The sequence below is a fragment of the Mirounga leonina genome, unplaced genomic scaffold (assembly GCF_011800145.1).
Source record: "Mirounga leonina isolate KUSES-001 unplaced genomic scaffold, KU_Mleo_1.0 Mir_126, whole genome shotgun sequence".
Taxonomy (NCBI): Eukaryota; Metazoa; Chordata; class Mammalia; order Carnivora; family Phocidae; genus Mirounga; species Mirounga leonina.
Genome location: NW_023270314.1, coordinates 21,166,485 through 21,185,227, shown reverse-complemented (window position 1 = coordinate 21,185,227; position 18,743 = coordinate 21,166,485). Strand labels below are relative to the sequence as shown.

General features: G+C 53.9%; 3 protein-coding genes across 4 annotated transcripts; 1 reads left to right on the top strand and 2 right to left on the bottom strand.

Moving 5' to 3' along the window:
- Nucleotides 1–83: 83 nt before the first annotated feature.
- On the bottom strand, nucleotides 84–3,033 carry CDK4 (cyclin dependent kinase 4). Of its 2 annotated transcripts, XM_035002275.1 has the most exons (8): nucleotides 2,801–3,033; nucleotides 2,113–2,349; nucleotides 1,819–1,954; nucleotides 1,532–1,699; nucleotides 1,288–1,397; nucleotides 985–1,035; nucleotides 711–846; nucleotides 84–461 (listed from the first exon to the last, which is right to left on the bottom strand). In XM_035002275.1, the coding sequence occupies exons 2-8, from the start codon at nucleotides 2,328–2,330 to the stop codon at nucleotides 369–371; spliced, it is 912 nt and encodes a 303-aa protein (XP_034858166.1). In that variant the 5' UTR covers nucleotides 2,331–2,349; nucleotides 2,801–3,033; the 3' UTR covers nucleotides 84–368. The 2 variants fall into 2 exon arrangements, with proteins under 2 accessions (XP_034858166.1, XP_034858167.1); XM_035002276.1 differs by lacking the exon at nucleotides 1,532–1,699 and having other exon boundaries at nucleotides 2,801–3,014.
- Nucleotides 3,034–5,931: 2,898 nt separating this feature from the next.
- On the top strand, nucleotides 5,932–11,162 carry MARCHF9 (membrane associated ring-CH-type finger 9). The gene is made up of 4 exons (XM_035002272.1): nucleotides 5,932–6,725; nucleotides 7,793–7,948; nucleotides 8,867–9,059; nucleotides 9,322–11,162. The coding sequence occupies exons 1-4, from the start codon at nucleotides 6,369–6,371 to the stop codon at nucleotides 9,654–9,656; spliced, it is 1,041 nt and encodes a 346-aa protein (XP_034858163.1). The 5' UTR covers nucleotides 5,932–6,368; the 3' UTR covers nucleotides 9,657–11,162.
- A 1,724-nt stretch (nucleotides 11,163–12,886) lies between these two features.
- On the bottom strand, nucleotides 12,887–18,659 carry LOC118008655 (25-hydroxyvitamin D-1 alpha hydroxylase, mitochondrial). Its single transcript, XM_035002271.1, has 9 exons — nucleotides 17,399–18,659; nucleotides 16,569–16,759; nucleotides 15,845–16,047; nucleotides 15,565–15,765; nucleotides 15,306–15,478; nucleotides 14,926–15,098; nucleotides 14,642–14,720; nucleotides 14,160–14,357; nucleotides 12,887–13,846 (listed from the first exon to the last, which is right to left on the bottom strand). The coding sequence occupies exons 1-9, from the start codon at nucleotides 17,591–17,593 to the stop codon at nucleotides 13,733–13,735; spliced, it is 1,527 nt and encodes a 508-aa protein (XP_034858162.1). The 5' UTR covers nucleotides 17,594–18,659; the 3' UTR covers nucleotides 12,887–13,732.
- Between the last annotated feature and the right edge of the window lie 84 nt (nucleotides 18,660–18,743).

Genomic DNA, 18,743 nt, shown 5'->3' with positions numbered 1-18,743 from the left:
CCCATGAAAGGAAGAAACATTTAAAAAAAAAAAAAAAAAAAAAAAAAAAGACCGTATTTCTTTGTTTTCTTTTGTTTTTCCTGTATAAAAAAGATCCCAATATCAAGATAGGAAAGGGGAGAACAAGGGACATACCCCTTGGTGTACGAAAATAAGGGGGCAGGAGAAGGATAAGCCTCAAAAGGGGGTGGGGGGATGTCATTAAGGCAGCAAAATATTCTCATAAAAAGTGGGAGGAAGAGTTTCCATAGCCTCAGAGATGAAGGCTGAGATGGCCTTACTCAACTGGGGGGCTCTCCACTCAAGTGTTCAAAGGAAGGGAAATGACAGCTTCTCTTCTCTCAGTATTGCTGCGGCCACTCCACTGCTCACTCTGGGTTACCTTCTGCCTTTTGTAGATAAGAGTGCTGCAGGGCTCGGAAGGCAGAGATTCGCTTGTGTGGGTTAAAAGTCAGCATCTCCTAAGATGGGGAGGCAAAGATCAAAAGACCATGAAGACAAAAAAAAAAGAAAAAGACTTGCTCACCCCCAACAATACCCAGGATGGGCTCTTTTTCTATATCCCTCTTTGTGGATGGCCTGTTCACAGCAACAGTAAAAACTAGCCCATCCACCATCCAACTCTTAGTAACCGTGATGATTTGGGTCCTTTTTATACTGCTTTTATTCCCACCCCAACCTCACCCTGTGCCCATGCCCAAGCCCAGTACCAGCAGCAGCTGTGCTCCAGATTCCTCCATCTCAGGTACCACTGACTGCACTGGACGGGGCCCTCGGGGGGAAAAGGCTCCTCGGGGGAGAGACACATCTCGGGGCCAGTCATCCTCTGGGGGCAGCCCGATCAGGCTATGGGGAACAGGAGAGCTCTGGTCAAGAGGGTCCTTCTCCAGTCTCCACCTCCAGAGGCAAAGCCAATTGCCATCCGGGGCTCAGCAGAAAGAAGACTCAGAATGGAAAGTTCTTTTCCCCATGCTGGTCACTTACTCAAAGATTTTGCCTAACTGGTCAGCTTCAGAGTTTCCACAGAAGAGAGGCCTAAAGTGAGAAAAACACAGGTAGCAGTCATTCTCAAAGATATGGTAGTGGAATAATTATTGTTACTGGCTCCAAACAGAGGGTGCGGAGAATATAGGGATGTGAAGTTCCTAATTTCAGGACATTTCAGAGTTTCTGGTTAGGAACAAAATGGTCAGTAATATTTAAGTGAAAGAATACGCAGGGAATGGATGTGGCTTATGACCAAGAGATTTGGGAAACTCAAGAGTTCAGGAGATTTGGGTCCCATACTTGCGACGAAACATCTCTGCGAAGATACAGCCAACGCTCCACATGTCCACGGGTGTTGCGTATGTAGACTGCAGAAGAACTTCTGGAGCACGGTACCAGAGTGTAACAACCTGACCGGAATAAGAAAAGTAGATGAGAACCCTACGGGTTATCATGAACTACGACTGCTTGACTAAAGTCACGAAGCCCATGACTTCTCAACTGCTATGGTCAACCACTCTCCTACCCTCATCTTTCTACTGACCACAGGTGTAAGTGCCATCTGGTAGCTGTAGATTCTGGCCAGGCCAAAGTCAGCCAGCTTGACTGTCCCACCACTAGTCACCAGAATGTTCTCTGGCTTCAGGTCTCGGTGAACGATGCAGTTGGCATGAAGGAAATCTAGGCCTCTTAGAAACTGGCGCATCAGATCCTGGTTTGGAAGGGGGAGGAACAGAGGAACTGGAAACTAGGTACCATACCTGAAATCACAACAGGTTCTACTACAAAGGTCTCAATGTACCTTCTCAAGTGTCTACCCACCCTACTCACCTTGATGGTCTCCACTGGCAAACCTGGTGGGGGTGCCTTGTCCAGATAGGTCCTCAGGTCTTGGTCCACGTGCTCAAACACCAGGGTCACTTTGGTCTCCCGGTCAGTTCGGGCGGTGGCACAGACGTCCATCAGCCTGGCCAGAGCAAATGGTCACTCACTGATCAATCCCTTTGTTCCCAACATGGCCTCCCCTATTTCCTCAGGATCCCCACTTCTCTCCTGACCACCACTCCCCACCTGTAAGTTGTCTTTTCCCCTTTACTGCCCACTCCTAACCCTCCACCGTCTCACCGGACAACGTTGGGATGCTCAAAAGCCTCCAGCCGCCTCAGTAAGGCCACCTCACGAACTGTGCTGATGGGAAGGCCCCCTCCAGCACCTCCTCCATTAGGGACTCTCACACTCTTGAGGGCCACGAAGTGGCCACTGTGGGGATCACGGGCCTTGTATACTGTTCCATAGGCACCAACACCAATCTCAGCCACTGGCTCATATCGAGGAGTAGCCATTCTCAGATCAGAGGTGACCCTACAATCACAAAGACTCCTGCCACCGAAAATCCCTTCCAGAGTTCAGATGGTATGAGCCTGCAGCAATAAAGTGACTCCCACAGAAGACATCACAAAGACACCACCACCACCATCCCGTCCCTTCCCCAATCTTCCTTGAGGCTGGCCCCTCAGGTAACACAATGACTCTAACCCCAACCCCTCCAGCCACGTGAAGCCCTAAAATAAAAAATTCCTTTTCCTTTGGGCCCGACCATCGCGCCCCGCACAAAGTTCTATCTCACACGACACACCCCTTGCATCGAAGACCCGACATCCAGGCCCTAAAATTACACCTCCCTATGGCCACAAAGGAACAAATTACACCCTGCCCCACTTCCCGCCCTCGAGCAACCCTTCCATAACTTGTCCGCGTAGGCAGCCGTGGAGAGCGAAAACGGTCCCCATTCCTGGGAAGGGGCTATGCTTACCTCACTCCGTGCCGGGAGCTGCGGGGGCGGCCCGTTATCGGGGCCCCGGAGCCAGATCCTGCGGCGCCATACACTCGAGCTCTGTCCCGGGAAGCTGGACGTTACGGGCCCGACTATAGACACAGGCCGCAAGCTAGAGCGGCCCCCTTACCCCCACCCTCACCATGTGACCAGCTGCCAAAGAGGCGCGCGGAAACTGGCGGGGCGGGGCGAGAGCCGGACGTTCGGAGCACGTGACGAGCCACTCATGCGCAGAGGGGTACCCAGGAGAGGCTTTGACTGGGAAGGGGGTGGGTAGGGGAAAGGGGCGGGGGGGGGGAAGATGGCAGCCACGTGATCTGTTGCTATCACACGTGACCGCTCGACTGCGCTCTGAGGAGCAGAGGTGTGGTTACGCGGCGGGGCACGTGACTGACTGCCAGACCCTGGCGGCGTTGAGGGGGCGGGGGAGACGAGAGAGGGTGGAGTCCAATGCGGTGCCATGGCAACCTGGGCCACCCAGATCCCAACTCAGGGCTGCAGGCCGAGCCTGAACGCTTCTCCAGTCTCACTACACACTGCACGTCTCTCGCTCTCCATATGGTGGTCAGGGATCGGGAGGATGGGACGGGGGTCGAGAGGTGGTGCTGTAGCCTTTCCGCTTCCCTGCCATGGGAAAACATATTCTCATTTGTGTCTTTGTTTCATTCATTCACTCATTCAACAAATTTTTACTGAGTGCTTGCTTCCTGTGTGTATGAGGAGTTTTTTGGGTGTCTCCGTCACTAGCCCTTTAAAGTTTTGATGAGGCTGTCTGTAAAGATGTAGCCAACAGTATGGTCGTATAAAATAGTAGACCATACCCATTTGAGGGCAAAACTAGGATTAAAGGATTGATGGAGGGTAGATTAATGCAGTAATCCGACAGGAAGAGTGTCAAGGTAATGCCCTCCCCTCTTCTAAATTCCACCCCTTCCTGGTAGTGTTAAAATAACGCTTTCTGGCAGAGAAGTTATCAATGAGCAAGAGACAGGAATACTTAACTTTTAAGCTTCTTTCCAACACTTAGATGCTATGATATATATGTGTGTCTGTATATGTGTATATAAGTGTGTATATTTTACACGTTATATATAGATGGATAGATACAAGAGTGAGCATGTGCAGGGAAGTTACCTCCACCACCACCTCGGACCATGGCATTGCATGAGAATGATTTGTGCTCTTCTACAAATCCTGTGACTCCTTGTTTGGGGTCATTCTGCTTCCCTCTTTTCCCCAGTGCAAGCTTTCTTAGCCCTTGCTCCTGGCCAGAACACAGACTTTTCAAAATAGCCTCTGCTCACAGACACTTAGGTAGACAACAGACAGGTTTCTCTGACTTTCCTTGTCTTTTTTTTTTTTTTTTTTTTTTTTTTACTTTCCTTGTCTTACTGGTTACTGGCTCCAACTTCTTTTTTAATCTCCTAAGCCTGTAGGGGAATGGGACTAAGGAGGGAAGGGATCAGTATCTCATTTGCAAGAAATTGTCTAAAATCTGAAACCATTTTATAACTCTATTTGCCACTCCTTCCACTTTTTTTAAAAAAGATTTTATTTATTTGAGAGAGAAAGAGAGAGAGAGAACAAGGGGGGAGGGGCAGAGGGAGAAGCAGACTCCCTGCAGAGCAGGGAGCCTGTCACAGGAGTCTATCCCAGGACCCTGGGATCATGACCTGACCTGAAGGCAGATGCTTAACCGACTGTGCTACCCAGGCACTGCCCGCCACTCCTTCCACCTTAACTTCTATTCTCCTTAACCATCTAGTGGAGGATGTAAGAGCTCAGGCTTGAGATGACTATAAACCACACTCCAGGGCAAAATGGAATACAGGTAGGTACAGATTCCCCCTCTTGCATTCTGATAGTTGTAGCTCTGGGCCCTTGCTGGCAAGGGCAGCTGGGACACTGGAAAGAAAAACCTCAAGATCTAAACTGGCTCAGGGGCTTCTGAGGTGAATGTTTTATTGGCTCTCTTGCTGGGACTGGTTGGTTTATAAACCTTCTGGCAGGCAAAGTGAGTTTGTCAAATTTCTTTCCTACACCAACAGGGTCCACTTCAGCTTCACCTTCCACAGCTTACTGTCTTTAGAATAAAAGTCATCCTCTATGTTGCCTTGGGTTCCAGCCCCCTTTGTGATTCATCCATCCATCCATCCAAAACATTTGAATACTTTATAAAAGCATTACTCTCCTTAATCTCTTTTCTTGAGGAGACTTCGTTTGGCAGTCTATCCCTGGTTCCATACCCTCCCTTCTCCTGTTAATTACTCTTTTACTAATTAATTTTTTTCCAGTGTGTTTGACCCAGAGGGCTCCTCTGCAATCCCTTTTCCCTCAGCGTTGGAGAGGGAGGACATAAGTGTAAGGCAGAGATATGTGATGAGGGGGAAGAGCTGGTTCTTAGGTCAAGGCCTCTGTAAAAGCAAAACCAAAGAGCTGCGTATGTGTAGGTGTGTGTGTGGTATTCACTTCACTGTAGTGTGGTGGGGCAGGAGAGTACCAGGAAAGACACTCTCATCCCTTTAGCACTCTTGTCTCCCTTGCTCACTCACCTTCCTCACGCATTACAATTACACACTCTGTTTTTCATACAATCCGATTGCATCCCTTACACACTCATCTGTTTTCCACTGTCCCACACCGTGCACACTTTTCGGTCTTTTGTGTAAAAGTGTTTATTGCTTGAGTCCATCTCTTGCTCACCTTCCTCACACCTCAGACCCTTGCATAGCTCTTTCTTTGCACACTCCCATCTTGCACAAGCTTCTCCCTCCCCGGTGCACCTGTGTCTTTGACCACTCACCTTCCATCCTCACTCGCTCACCACCCCTCCCCCAGACCCCCATTAACACACCTATTCTCCAACCCGTGTGTACACCCCCCTTCCTTGGCCACTCCCCTCCCTCCACCCTCCCCCGGGCTCGCACACTCGCCCCCGCCTCTGGGGACACCTGCTCGTGCGGGGCAGGGCGGGGATGCGCAGCCGCGGCCACTTCTCTTCTCCCGCTCCCCGCCCCGCCCCTCCCTCCATCCCTCACCGGCTCCCCGGCTCCCGCCCCGCCCGCCCCGCCCGCCCGCCGCTCCGGGGGGGTCTCCGCCGCCGCCGCCGCCGGAAGGAGCCGCCATTTGCCACCGCCGAGCGCACGGGCCGAGCCGAGCCGGAGCCGGGAACCTGAGCGGGACTGGGGCCAGCAGGACGGCGATGGGGGGCGGCCCCGCCGCAGGAGGACTGGGGCGCGTAACCCCGGGGGCCCGGCCCGCTCCAGACCCGGACCCGTGGGGCGCGGCACCTTGAGGTCCCCCTCCCCGCCCCCTGCCCCGGCCATGGCTGCCCGCCCCGCCGCCCCCGGGCCACCAGCCCTCTCGGCCCCGCAAGCCCCGGAACCCCGGCTGTGGCAGCAGTAAACGGCGCTCTCAGGCCCCGAAGACCCCGGCCGGGCTCGGCTCTCCAGCGCGCGCCCCCTTCCCGGCCTTGTCCTCTCCCTTCCCCCCCGCCGCCCTAGAGCCCCCCTTGCACGCCGCCTCCCGCCCCCCCGGCGCCCGGACGATGCTCAAGTCTCGGCTCCGCATGTTTCTGAACGAGCTGAAGCTGCTGGTGCTGACGGGCGGGGGGCGGCCCCGGGCCGAGCCGCAGCCCCGGGGGGGCGGGGGAGGCGGCTGCGGCTGGGCGCCCTTCGCCGGCTGCTCGACCCGGGACGGCGACGGCGACGAAGAGGAGTACTACGGGTCGGAGCCGCGGGCCCGGGGCCTGGCCGGCGACAAGGAGCCGCGGGCCGGACCCCCGCCGCCGCCCGCGCCGCCGCCGCCGCCTCCGGGCGCGCTGGACGCCCTGTCGCTCAGCAGCAGCCTGGACAGCGGGCTCCGAACCCCCCAGTGCCGAATCTGCTTCCAGGGTCCGGAGCAGGTCAGGCCTGGGCACCGGGCGGGGCGGGAGGGGTGGGGGCGCGCGCACCTGGGGCGCCCTTGCCCACCACGAACAGGGGGCGGGGCCTGAGGAGGCAGGGCGGGACCCAGGACCCAGGACCCAGAGTGGGTACCGGGTGCGGCTGGGGGGGCTTGGCTGGAGAGTCCGGGAGCGCACGTTTGGGGTGGAGGAGGTCAGGAGTTTCCAGGGAAAGGGTGGGGCTTTCTCCTGGGAGGGCTCCAAATCCCTCTCGTCCACTAACGGGGACAGCCTTTCTGCCCCACTTCTCTCACCCCGGGGTCTCTGTAGGCTCAGGGGCCTATTCACTCGGAGGTGGGCAGAGTGCTTCTGTTCCCCCTTTGAAGGAGGGGCCCTGCTGGCGCCCTTGCCTCACTCAGTATTTCTCTCCATGGGGCACTTTTCTTCACTTCCCATTCCGTAACTTTCCATCTCATTCCAAAGAGTACTCTTTGTTTAAATGTTATGGACAAAGTTGTCCCGGGATAGTGCTGGGGGGTGGGGGATGTCATGAGAAATTATTCCTTGATTAAAGGGGGACACCCTCCGTTCCCACACCCAGGATCTCTCCCCGCTTTTTGATACTTGGAACTGAGGACAATAACCCATCCCAGTTTGCACCACACGTGTGAAATACTTTACAGCGATGGGAAGGAGGAGGAAGGCATGGCTCAGAAGCTCTGACCCTCCCGTCCCTCCAGATCCTAAGGGGTAGCTTTCCATTTGGGAAGCCTTAAAGAGCACCCTCCCCAATTTTTAGGAAAGGAGGAGACCCAGTCATTCCTCCCCACCCCCACCCCATTTCTTTTTATCCTTCGTCTATTTGGTCAGGGAAGTTTACCTTCAGCTCTTTTTTCTTTTTTGCTGTGGCTTTAGCCTCTTGCCCTATTTTGGGTGAAAGGCTTGAGGTGTTTTGTTTTGTTTTGTTTTTTTGTTTTTTTTTTTTAACGTTGGGGAATGACTGATATGGAGGGGTTTCCCTCTCGGGTTGGAGAGGAGTGGGGTCGGGTGGTGACAGCTGACGGGGACCCTCCTCACTCTTCCTCCAGGGGGAGCTCCTGAGCCCCTGCCGCTGCGACGGCTCAGTGCGCTGCACACACCAGCCCTGCCTCATCCGCTGGATTAGTGAGAGGGGCTCCTGGAGCTGTGAGCTCTGCTACTTCAAATACCAGGTCCTGGCGATCAGCACCAAGAACCCGCTGCAGGTGAGGTGCAAGGAGAGAACTTCCAGACGGGGGCAAAGGCCTTTCAGCAGTCAGAATCAGGGACTCTCCAGGGAGCCTATTTATCTGTTTCATCTTTCCTCAAAGTTACCCCTACCCACTGTTATCACAATCTCCTGTCTGCCTGTAAATCCTCCCTTCATTTATTCACATTTATTGGGTGCCACCTGTATTCCAGGCACTGTTCTAGGCACTGAGACAGAAAAAAAAAAAAAAAGCAGCAGCAGAAGATGATGATGATAGCAAACATGGTGTGTTTTCTGTGTGTTACACTCTTGGTGTATAGTAACTCATTTATTTTTTATTTTTTATTTTTTTTAAAGATTTTATTTATTTATTTGAGACAGAGAGAATGAGAGAGAGAGGGCACATGAGAGGGGGGAGGGTCAGAGGCAGAAGCAGGCTCCCTGCTGAGCAGGGAGCCCGATGCGGGACTCGATCCCGGGACTCCAGGATCATGACCTGAGCCGAAGGCAGTCGCTTAACCAACTGAGCCACCCAGGCGCCCTATAGTAACTCATTTAATCTTCATAATAATCCTATTAGTTATGTGCCATTATTATCTCCATTTTAAAGATGAGGATATTGATGCTCAAAGAGATATAAAAACCTTCCCAAAGTTACTCAGCAAGTAAGTGATGGAGTTAGGATTTGGAATTCAAACCTAGATGGTCTGGTCAGAGCACTTGCCTGATCCTGCCTTCCTAAAATAAGACAAATGGTCTCAAACAATGTGAAAAGGGCTCCATACTATGTTTGATCAGGGCACAGAGGAGACAGATTGCTAATCCTGCCTGAAGGGTTTCAGGAAGGCTCTGGAGCATCTTCCTCTTCAGGGCCACTCATCACCTGACCCTCCTTCTCTTTCTGTAACTTTTTGGAGCCCTTTCTCCCACACAGTGGCAGGCCATCTCCCTGACGGTCATCGAGAAGGTCCAGATCGCAGCCATAGTCCTGGGCTCGCTCTTCCTCGTCGCCAGCATCTCCTGGCTCGTCTGGTCCTCACTCAGCCCTTCAGCCAAGTGGCAACGGCAGGATCTGCTCTTTCAGATCTGCTACGGCATGTACGGCTTCATGGATGTCGTCTGCATAGGTGAGGGCCCCTCTCTCCCCCTTACCTGCTCAGTGTCTTCCTGCAGCTCACACACTTAACTTTCCTTGCCCGTCCCCTCAGCTCCACAGCCACATCTTCTACTGTTGGGAGCCTCTAAGGCTATCTTGGTGCCTCTCCCTTCCCTGCTTCCTCAGGCCTTTTACAGACTCCCTCTCCTCACTCTGGAGAAATACTTGCTTAAGTACCTTTGGCCTAGGTCTGGGCAGCAGGTGACCCTGGATTTCTTCTCCCTTTTGCTCAGGCCTCATCGTCCACGAAGGCTCCTCCGTCTACCGCATCTTCAAGCGCTGGCAGGCAGTGAACCAGCAGTGGAAGGTCCTGAATTATGACAAGACCAAGGACATAGGAGGAGATGCAGGGGGAGGGACGGCAGGGAAGCCGGGCCCCAGGACCTCACGGACGGGCCCCCTCTCTGGGGCTACCAGCCGCCCCCCGGCTGCCCAGCGCATGCGGACGCTCTTGCCTCAGCGCTGTGGTTACACAATCCTGCACCTCCTTGGACAGCTGCGGCCACCAGATGCCCGTTCCAGTTCCCATTCTGGCCGAGAGGTTGTCATGAGGGTCACCACGGTCTGAAACTGAACTCCAGGAGCAGGGATCTTGAGTCGATGCATCGGCCAGAGATAACCTGTCATGGCTGCTGGAGGTACCACCTGGACAAGGTGTTTGGGGCACCCTGCCCCCACCACTGAGGATCTCTGTGGGCAACCTCAAGCTGGAGACATTGTCTGGCCTCTACTACCCACTGGGTAGAGACACCTGGATGACATTCCAGTCCCCACCGATAGCTCCTCACACTCATCCTGGGGCAGCCAGTGGGCAGGTGGGGAGAGCACCTTTTCTTCCCTAGAGAACCGTCCTTACCTCAGCTCCTAGGGCCTCCAGCCCCCCAGCTCCACCATGGTGACTTGGTGAAGGGGGACCAATGCCAGAAGAAAGGGGTTGTAGACCCCCCATTCCCCACCCCATGGCCACAGGGCAGCTGGCAATAAGACTAGTATACATTGACCTCCCGTTCCCTGCATGAGGGCGGGGGGACCTCCCCCTGCTCCACCCCCCATTGCATGGGGGGAGGGCATAAAGAATCATTTATATGCACGTGGAGACTCCTTTCTCATCTGGGGCTTTTCTGGAGGGTTGGGAGGTGTGGGGAGGTTTCTCTGCAGGGGTTGCAAATCCCAAATGCAGCAGTGGGTTCTGAGCTGGAGGTGTGACTCCCACTTGCTGGCGAATAATTCACAGTGGCTGCTAGGTGGCAGTGCTCAGAGGTATCTAAGGGGTGGACCTGCCACCTGCAAGTTGTATGATTTAGAAGAAAAAAAAAAATCTCTCCGCCGTGGTTTTCCTGTCTACCTCATAGGGTTGGAATGAGGATAAATGAGGGACAGGTTGAATGCCATTGCAAAGAAAATTAGTGATGGCGTAAAAAGATTTCTAGACTAGTTGATGGTCCATTTATTTCAAATAGTAGCTGGTTAACAAATTCCAGAATGTGTTTTTTCATCTGGAGTTGCACAGAGCCTTGGAAATTTGTGTTGAGTATCATAATAGAAATGGAAATATGAGGGGAAATGGATATTGCAAATGTGAAGGATGGTGGTTATTTGCAAAAGTGAGAGCTCCTCCAACCCCCTAAACACGGGGCTGGGGAAGGATGGAGCTATCCTTCTTGCTCTGGGGATCTTGTGGGTTCTATTAGTCCTTCCCAGGTAATGTGCGCACCCAGGGAAGTGGTGTGAAATGAATTTGGACTCATTTGGAGTGAGACAGACAGAATGTCCCCATGTTATGAATCTCCAACCCCGGCTTAAGCTACTCCTATGGCAGTTCAGGGTCACAGGTCTGATCCTGTGCCCCAGCTAGTGGTATTAACTAGGAAGTATTGTGCCTGGAGGCAGCTGTGTAGAGGGCTGTTGTTTATAGGAAAGGGTTTGGGAAGGACTGGTTAAAATGTGGGTCAACCTGAGGCCTTCACCCTTTCTCCTGAGGCCTTGGGGCTGTGTATTATATGAATGATGGTGTCTTTTAAGTGAACTATTCATCAGCAATTAAAATAATTACTTCATACATTGTTAAGTCAGATCCAGACGCCTTTCCTATTATTGGTCCTTTTCTCAGGAAGGTTCTGCTCTGCCTCCTCCCTGGGGATGTTTTGGGGGAAATGCTTCTCTACTAAAGGTCACACATACTTGCCCTGGAAATGGTCTTCCTTTGTCCTTCTCTGAAAGGGGGAGTCTTGGCTGCTGTCCATGGTGCTGGCACTCAGACTTGCCTGGGAATGTTCACATTGAAGCCAGACTCAGGTTTGAGTCCCTGGAAGTATTGAGGTGTATCACTTCTAACCTCTGAGGAGATCAAAAAGAGGGGACAGAGGCCAAGTGCTCCATTTTTTTTTCCAGTGGGATATCGTTTCCCTAGAGAGACAACCCTCTATATTCTCTACCTGGGAAGACAGAAGGGCCAGACTTTCCTGATTTGCTATTCACAAAATAGCTGGTGGGGGCCAGAAGGGAGATAGCAAATCAGAGTGACTACTATTACCTATCCTGGCAAATATGACCGGTGGGTATGCCACAGGTGGGGTTTCTTGTGCCAAGCCCAGATTGTCCCTCATGATGGCCCTCCATGGAAGCTTAGACATGCCAAAGGACATACACACACAAACACACCCTCTCTGATTCCACTCTGGGTCCTAAAACTGGGCCAGGCGAGACAGTATGTTTCCCTCCCTTTCAGTACCATGGGAGGTCTTGCTTGATATAGGGGTTAGGACCAGCAATCAGTATGGTCCCTTCTCCTTCCCTTTTTCCAACTTAAAAAGATTCTTGTCACAAAAGGGTGATGAGAACTGCTGCCCTCCTCAAGTAGATCAGTCGTACTTGCCCAGTGAGGAATGTGGGTGTACAGAATTTTCATCACTGATTCCAGGGGAAAGAATGTGAGAGGAAGCTGGGCTTTATTCTCCTTCAAAGTTCAGATCTGCTAAAAATCAGGTCAGTTTGGTTCAGGTTAAGCTTAATGATAGGGGAGTGGGGGTGGACACAGAATACGGTAGAGTTGTTGAGAGGTGGGGCAGTAAGGGCACACAAACCTTGGTCTCTGCACAAGGCCTCAGGCATACTGTGCCCCTCTGTACATCTTACAAAGATAGATGCCCTCGGAAGGCCCAGAGGCAGACAGCCTCTGTGGTCAGGGAGCCCTGCCTAGGGTAGGGGGCCAGGCTTGTGGAAGAGGAGGAGGCAGGGGGCAAGTCCTGACATGGGGAGGGCAATCTAGGCTAGGGAGGGGCTGCGGGAAGTGTGCTGAGAGATTGATTTGTATGGAAGATGAGTTAATCCGTATACATCACAAGGGGAGAACTGTGCCCAGACTCTGGGGGGCCAGAGAATGCTGACTCAGGGAAACAGGCTTCTTCTGCCCTCCCCACTTCTGCCTCAGTGCCCCAGGGCTTCCGGCCACCCCCACACTCGGCTTTCATCCCGTCTGTCTGACTTCACTTCTGTGCATGTATCTGTCTTTCTCTCAAGGAAATTACCTCGGAGCAACTTTTCCAGAGAGGGCAGATATCCTTTGGTCCTGGCAGTCCAGGTTCCAAAAGCACTTCCACCAAAGAGTCTGTTGCCTCGGCCATCTCTGCAAATCCCTAGCTCCCCAACCCATTTTTAAAGGCTAACCCTTGGTGTTACTTCTCACTGGCTCTTCCCAGTACAGACGGAACAGTGTTGGGTTTGTGATGCAAACCACTCTCCCAGGTGTCTAGACCTCCCATTGTTATGGAGGTCACTCCCAGGATCAGATAAATCAAAGTAGGGGATTTGGTGAGGGTCTTGCCTCCAGGACTTGTGGAAGAGAAGTAAGTCAAAAACCAAGGATGGAACATTTCATTCTTTTATTTCAAAACTATGAATATTAAAAAATTCCAATATATAAAAGGAAGGCTTAAGCAGGTATAAGGCCAAAAGATGTCTGCCCAGGAACTAAATGGTGGGACAATCGAACCTCTAATAGTGACCAGAGAGTCAAGGAGAGTTTTAAAACATCATAAACCAGGTGAGGGCAGACTCACCTTGCCAGGGGCAAGATGAGGAAGAAGAAGAGTAGACAGAGTCTGGTAAGCTGCTTATCCCTTCTGCCACATGGTCCAGATTCAATCTGAGAACCCGTATGGCATCACCCAATTAGGGGATATAAAGACTGAATAAGGTCTCATTCTTCCTCTCAAAGAGCTCACATGCAAGAAGGGAAGACCAAGCAGGTGCAGACCAGATGCATAATTACTGAGCTCACGTGGTGCTAAGTGCTTACCCAGCAGCTCCTGAACACTGTGGAAGCCCCCAAAGGGCAGTGGTTGAACCCTTCCTCAGGCCACCCAACATTATTAAGATCTAAGCTGGCCCTTGAAGGATGCATATGATAAGGCCAGGAGAAAAGCTGAGTAGGCAGAGGAACTATGGTTTTCACAGGGCCTGATGGGTCGGGCCAAGGCACATTTCACACCTTGGTCAGGGCTGCTTCAAGCAGTTTGCTAGCGTCCTTCTAACCCGTCTGGTCAAATAGGCAGGTCTCAGGGGGAATACGTATCTCTTGCTCTTGTGCCTAATAAATCCCTACAATGAGAGAAAGGGTGATGATGACAGCCTCCTCCCATGGGACTATCTGTCCACAAACTGTAGGTTGATGCTCCTCTCGGGTACCAGGACAGTCCGGGTCATGGGTCGGATTGGGGCAGCACCTGGCTCAGGCTTCACCTCAAAGTGGGTCAAGATCTGGAAAGGCAGGAAGAAGGCTATCACTTTGGGAGGGGTCTACGATGGTGGGTTTGATTGGTAAAGGGTATTATTATGTTAGGTCGATACTGAAATGATACCTGTGGTCAGTAGGGAATTTCTTAAGGGATGATGGCAGGGGGAAAAAAATAGTCCAAATACCCTTGCTCACTCTGTAGCTTAAAACAGGATTGCTGTATTCAGAGGATTAGGTTTACCAAGTCATATATTTTGCTATGCTTGTCAGAAGAGCTCATGGCTTTAGAGGGTTAGGGTCTCTCATGTCTGGGGAAGGTATGTCGAGATCACTCACCTGAGCCAAAGCCATCTGCAGCTCAAGCTCTGCCAGGCGTCTCCCCATGCAGCTGCGCTTGCCGAAGCCAAAGGGAAGAGATGCAAATGGGTGGGGGGCTGGGCCTTCCCCCAGCCATCGAGCTGGACGAAAAGAATTTGGCTCTGGGAACTGGGCAGGGTCCCTTGAAGTGGCATAATGACACAGTGTGACCAGCGTCTGATGGGGAAAGAACATAAACTTGTCAGTTTGGGCCCATGAATGCAGGGAGGGACATGGAAAAGAGGATATATGGATTGGAGCAAAGGCGGGCTCTGGTTGGTGAGGGGGTAAGTTTTCTGGGGCTACTTTTGGAATGATTTCTCCACTGCCCCGTTACATCCCGGAGAGAGGCATTCAGGCCAAAGGGAAGGTGAAGGGCTTATATGGAGTGTTTGAGAACAGGATGGGGCCCAAGATGGTGAGGGATGGCTTAACAAAAGGGGCCCATAGGCTCTACTCACGTTTTTGGGGATAACATAGTCACCCACACGAACGTCTTTGTCTGGCACACGGGAATTTCCAGGTACCACAGGGTACAGTCTGGATTGCAGAACAAGTGGGAAACAGCAAGGTGAGGCTGGGGGCTGTAGCCTCCCTCTTGTCCGCAAGCCTCCTACGTCCAAACCCAATCTTGGCCAGGAGTAGGTACCATTTTCCTCTGCTGGCTCTCCCCGCTCCCATTTACCATCTGCTTCCCCAGCCCTTCCCAACATTTTCTTTAGCTTCTCCTCTCCCATCCCCTCACCTTAGCACTTCCTTGACCACTGCCTTCAGCAGGGGCAGCTGGGATAGAGCAGCAGCTGAGGGGTGGGCATTGGAGCCAGGGCCCAGGGCAGCTGTGATCTCAGAGTGGAGTGCCTTCTGGACTTCGGGGTGCCGAGAGAGTTCATACAGAGCCCAGGAGAGTGTGTTGGATACCTGAGAGGACAGTTGAGAGCCTCAGAGGTGTTGAGAGTGGACACCCAGTAGAGGGGGGCAGAATATGAGGCAGTCTGGAGCTCAGGAGGTGTTAAGTCAAGCTGGCCGAAAGGGTCATAGTGGATCCCCTGCAGCAGCAAAGTGGCCCCTGAAACTGGAGAGGCTAAGCTCTGGAAGTGGGGCTCCCAACATGGAGAAGAACCTCACTGTGTCCACTCCAGCCAGTAGCAGCTCCGTCACATTGCCCAGGATGGACGGAGCAGGCAACTCTTCCCGGAACAGAAAGTAGGTCAGGTGTGCCCCAGATCCCATGTCCTCCTCAGGCTTTCCCTTGCTCCTCAAGGCTACCTCAGCCTCTCGCCTCTCCACGTGCTGCTGGGCTGTGTGGGGGAGAAGGTACAGGGGTGCCTCACCATCCCTGAACAGCTTTATGTTCCCCTATCCCGACTTCATTTCCGTGCCTTACCAAAGGCAAACATCTGGTCCCAGTCTCGGCAGAGGCGGCCCCAGGGTCCGGGCACCAGGCGGTGAAGCCAAGCGGGCATCGCCATGGTCAACAGCGTGGACACAAACACCGATCCCACCGCGCGGATGAAGGTCTCTGTGTCTGGGGGCACTTCGGCCTCCAGGCAGCCCAGGCGGGAACCCAGGAGCACCGCGGCTATGCCTGGGCGGGAGGGGGCGCTGTCAGGGCACCGGGAGACCAGGCGGGGGCCTCCCACGCTTGCCCCTGTCTTGGGACTCACCTTCTAGTCCAAACTTGTAAAACTCTCCTGCCACGTCCCGAACCAGGGCGGGCGGCCCAGCCCCACGTCCCCGTTGGTGCCGCAGTCGCCGCACAAGGTCATGGACCACGTCGTCCAGGGTCCCGGCATAGCGGGCGGCCGCTTGAGGCGGGAGGAGCAGCGGGGCCAGGAGGCTGCGGAGCCTCTGCCATTCTTCTCCTTCCCTGCGGGTGTGCAGAGAGGGGGCGCGTCAGGGCGGATGAGGGTGTGTGGAGGCGGCCCGACGGGGCTGGCGGCAGTGAAGATGAGGCGAGTTCGCCTGGGGTGGCCAGGAAAAGGATTGCGGCTGCTCCCTTGGGGTACAAAAACCTGCTCCTGCCTGCGCCGGCTTTCCGTCCCCCTTCCTCGTTGCTCATTTCCTGGCCCCGGGGCGGGGGGGAGGGGGGGGCTGGGTTCCTGGGTAACTTGAGTCACGGAATCTCACATTCCATCTAGGTCCTGGTACCTTCGCCCCTTCCGCGGATTTCCAGGATTGCGGACTCCAAAGACAGGGAGATGGGTGGGGGACAAAGGCGGGGTTCTACCTGAGCCTAAACGAAACAGGCTGGGGTGGGAAGCCCAATTTATCAGACGGTTGGGGGAAAAGGCCAACCCCCCTCCACACCCCGAGACAGATTGTTTCCAGACCAGCCACAGGAGAGGGACGCAGCTGGGCGTTTGGGTGTTGGGGCCAGAGAGGACTCACGCGGTGAGCAGCCCGCAAGCCTGCTGGCGGTGGCGACGGTGCTCTGCCCAGGGTGAGAAGCTGCAGCGCTCGGGCCGGGGCCCCTCCTGTCGCAAGAGCTGCTCGACGAGTGTAGGGGCCGCCAGGTACACAGTGCGCACCCTCCCGAAGCTGGCCAACCACACAGGTCCGAAGCGCGAAACGCCCTGCACCTGGGAGAATGGGCACAGTGGACACTGGAGACCCCGGGCCCAGGACTTCCAGCTTGGTCCGTCAAGGGTGTTGGCTGGGCTTTGCAAGAGGGAGCTTGTTTCTTCACTGGCTCCCAGCTAGTTTATAGCCCTGATGCTGCAAACCCTTCCTCCTTTTCTTTCCCCCACTTCCCATCCCTAGGAAGTTTGAGTGATGGGCAAAGTGGAGGAACTCCGCACAAAGCAGACATTCAGGACCGCTCTTGGGTCACCTGGGCTGAGCCGACGCGAAGAAATCCCTGAAGGCTCCTCACGTGGACTATCTCAGAACGAACCCCGTTAACTGAAGAGGAGCGCCTGTAGCTTTAAGTCGGACGCGAGGGGAAGGTACTGTGGGTTTCTGCCTCCCGCGCACTTCTTCTGGACCTACCTGGCCCCGACTTCCGCACAGCGAGAAGGCGCTTTTTGAGGGCACTCTTCTGCTGGGTGTGGGGATGGACTCCCGCGCAGGTCGAACCACCGCCCGCAGTCCCAACTTTTCTAATTCATGGGCATCTGTTCTCACTGGCCCTCCTCCTACTTTCTGCACTAGTCTGTCCTTTCTGGTGTTGTCAAAGCCACCTTCCCCAGCATTCCATTCCCAGGAACGTCCCCTTCTACCTGCAGCTCGTGTAGCCGTGACAGACCCCCCTTGCAGAAAAGTTCAGCAAGGAAGCCTGGCGTGGAGGGGCCTGGGATGTCCGCCAAGCTCCGGGGCGCTGAGTCGGAGCCTCTGGAGCCCAGTGAGGCACCTAGCTTGGGAGCACAGTGGATGCGATGGAACACTCTGGAGGCGAGCTTGAGGGTCTGGGTCATGGTCTGGGTCAGGGAACCGGCAAAGGAGAGCACTTCTCTCAGGCATCTCGCTTGCTTGCCTGAACCCCTATTTAACCTTTGGGTGAGATAGTGGCAACGCCCCCTCTGCAAGCTCCTCAGCCAATCCCCTCTCCTGAGTGGTCCAGCTGGGGATTAGCACCCAGGCACAGTAGGCGGGGCTGGGGTTCCCTGGCAGCTCTCTTGGGTCTCATGTTGCAATGACCCTCTTGGGACGGGAGGTCTGCCTTGGTTTCCCCCTTCTGGGCTGGTGCCCTAGTCCAGCCGCCTAAAGATCTCTTCCTGGAAAGTCTCTCTGGTGAGGTTTAGGATACGGAGGTACAGTCAGTCCCTAGTATTCCCACTTCCTCAGGGAGCCAGGCCCTCTTGGGACCATCCTCAGGAATTCCCCATCCTCAGCTCCTTCAGGAAGGGAAGAGGCACAGCTGTAGCTGTATATTCTTGGCTTATGGGGCTGCGCCTTTGCCGTAGGTAAGCAGAACTTTCTGGCACTACCACAGCTTCCCCCCCTTCCTGTACCTGACACTGGGCAGATGGTGGGTGAGTTAATGGGTTAAAATGGCTCCAGGAGCCTTCATCTTTGTTCCTTGGGAAGAAGAGGGTGGTCTCTTAGGTCAACACACCCTGTCCTTCCAGCCATGGGAACCTAGGGCTTCAGGAGCAGAAACAAAGGAACCTTTTGCAAATCAGAAAAGTTCAGAGATTTCTCTGGGCTCTTGGATGGTTGTAAGGGCTACGTGAGTGCTCTGAATCTCCAGCTGACTCAGTCCTCTTTGGGGGGGGGGGATTTCTAGTCAGCAGCCCATTTTTGCTTTTAGCCTCAGAATCTTGCACAGTTTAGTTCTCTGCTCCTCACTCCCCCACCCTGCCCCCACTGGGCTCTGTGCCAGTCAGTTAGCTCTGAAGTTCTGGAATCGAAGGTCAACATGAAAAAGGAGAGGGTCTCCACCACCCCGACCCAGGACTCTCCAGAGACAGTAACAATAAAGACAGCAGATTCCTCAGGTCAAGTCTCAGGCAGGGAGAGGATGGGGGATGGGAGAAGGCACGTGATACATGCTCTAGCCGTTCCTGAGAAAGAGCAGCACAGGCATGTGCACACGTATACATGTTATCCCCAGGACTGCAAAGT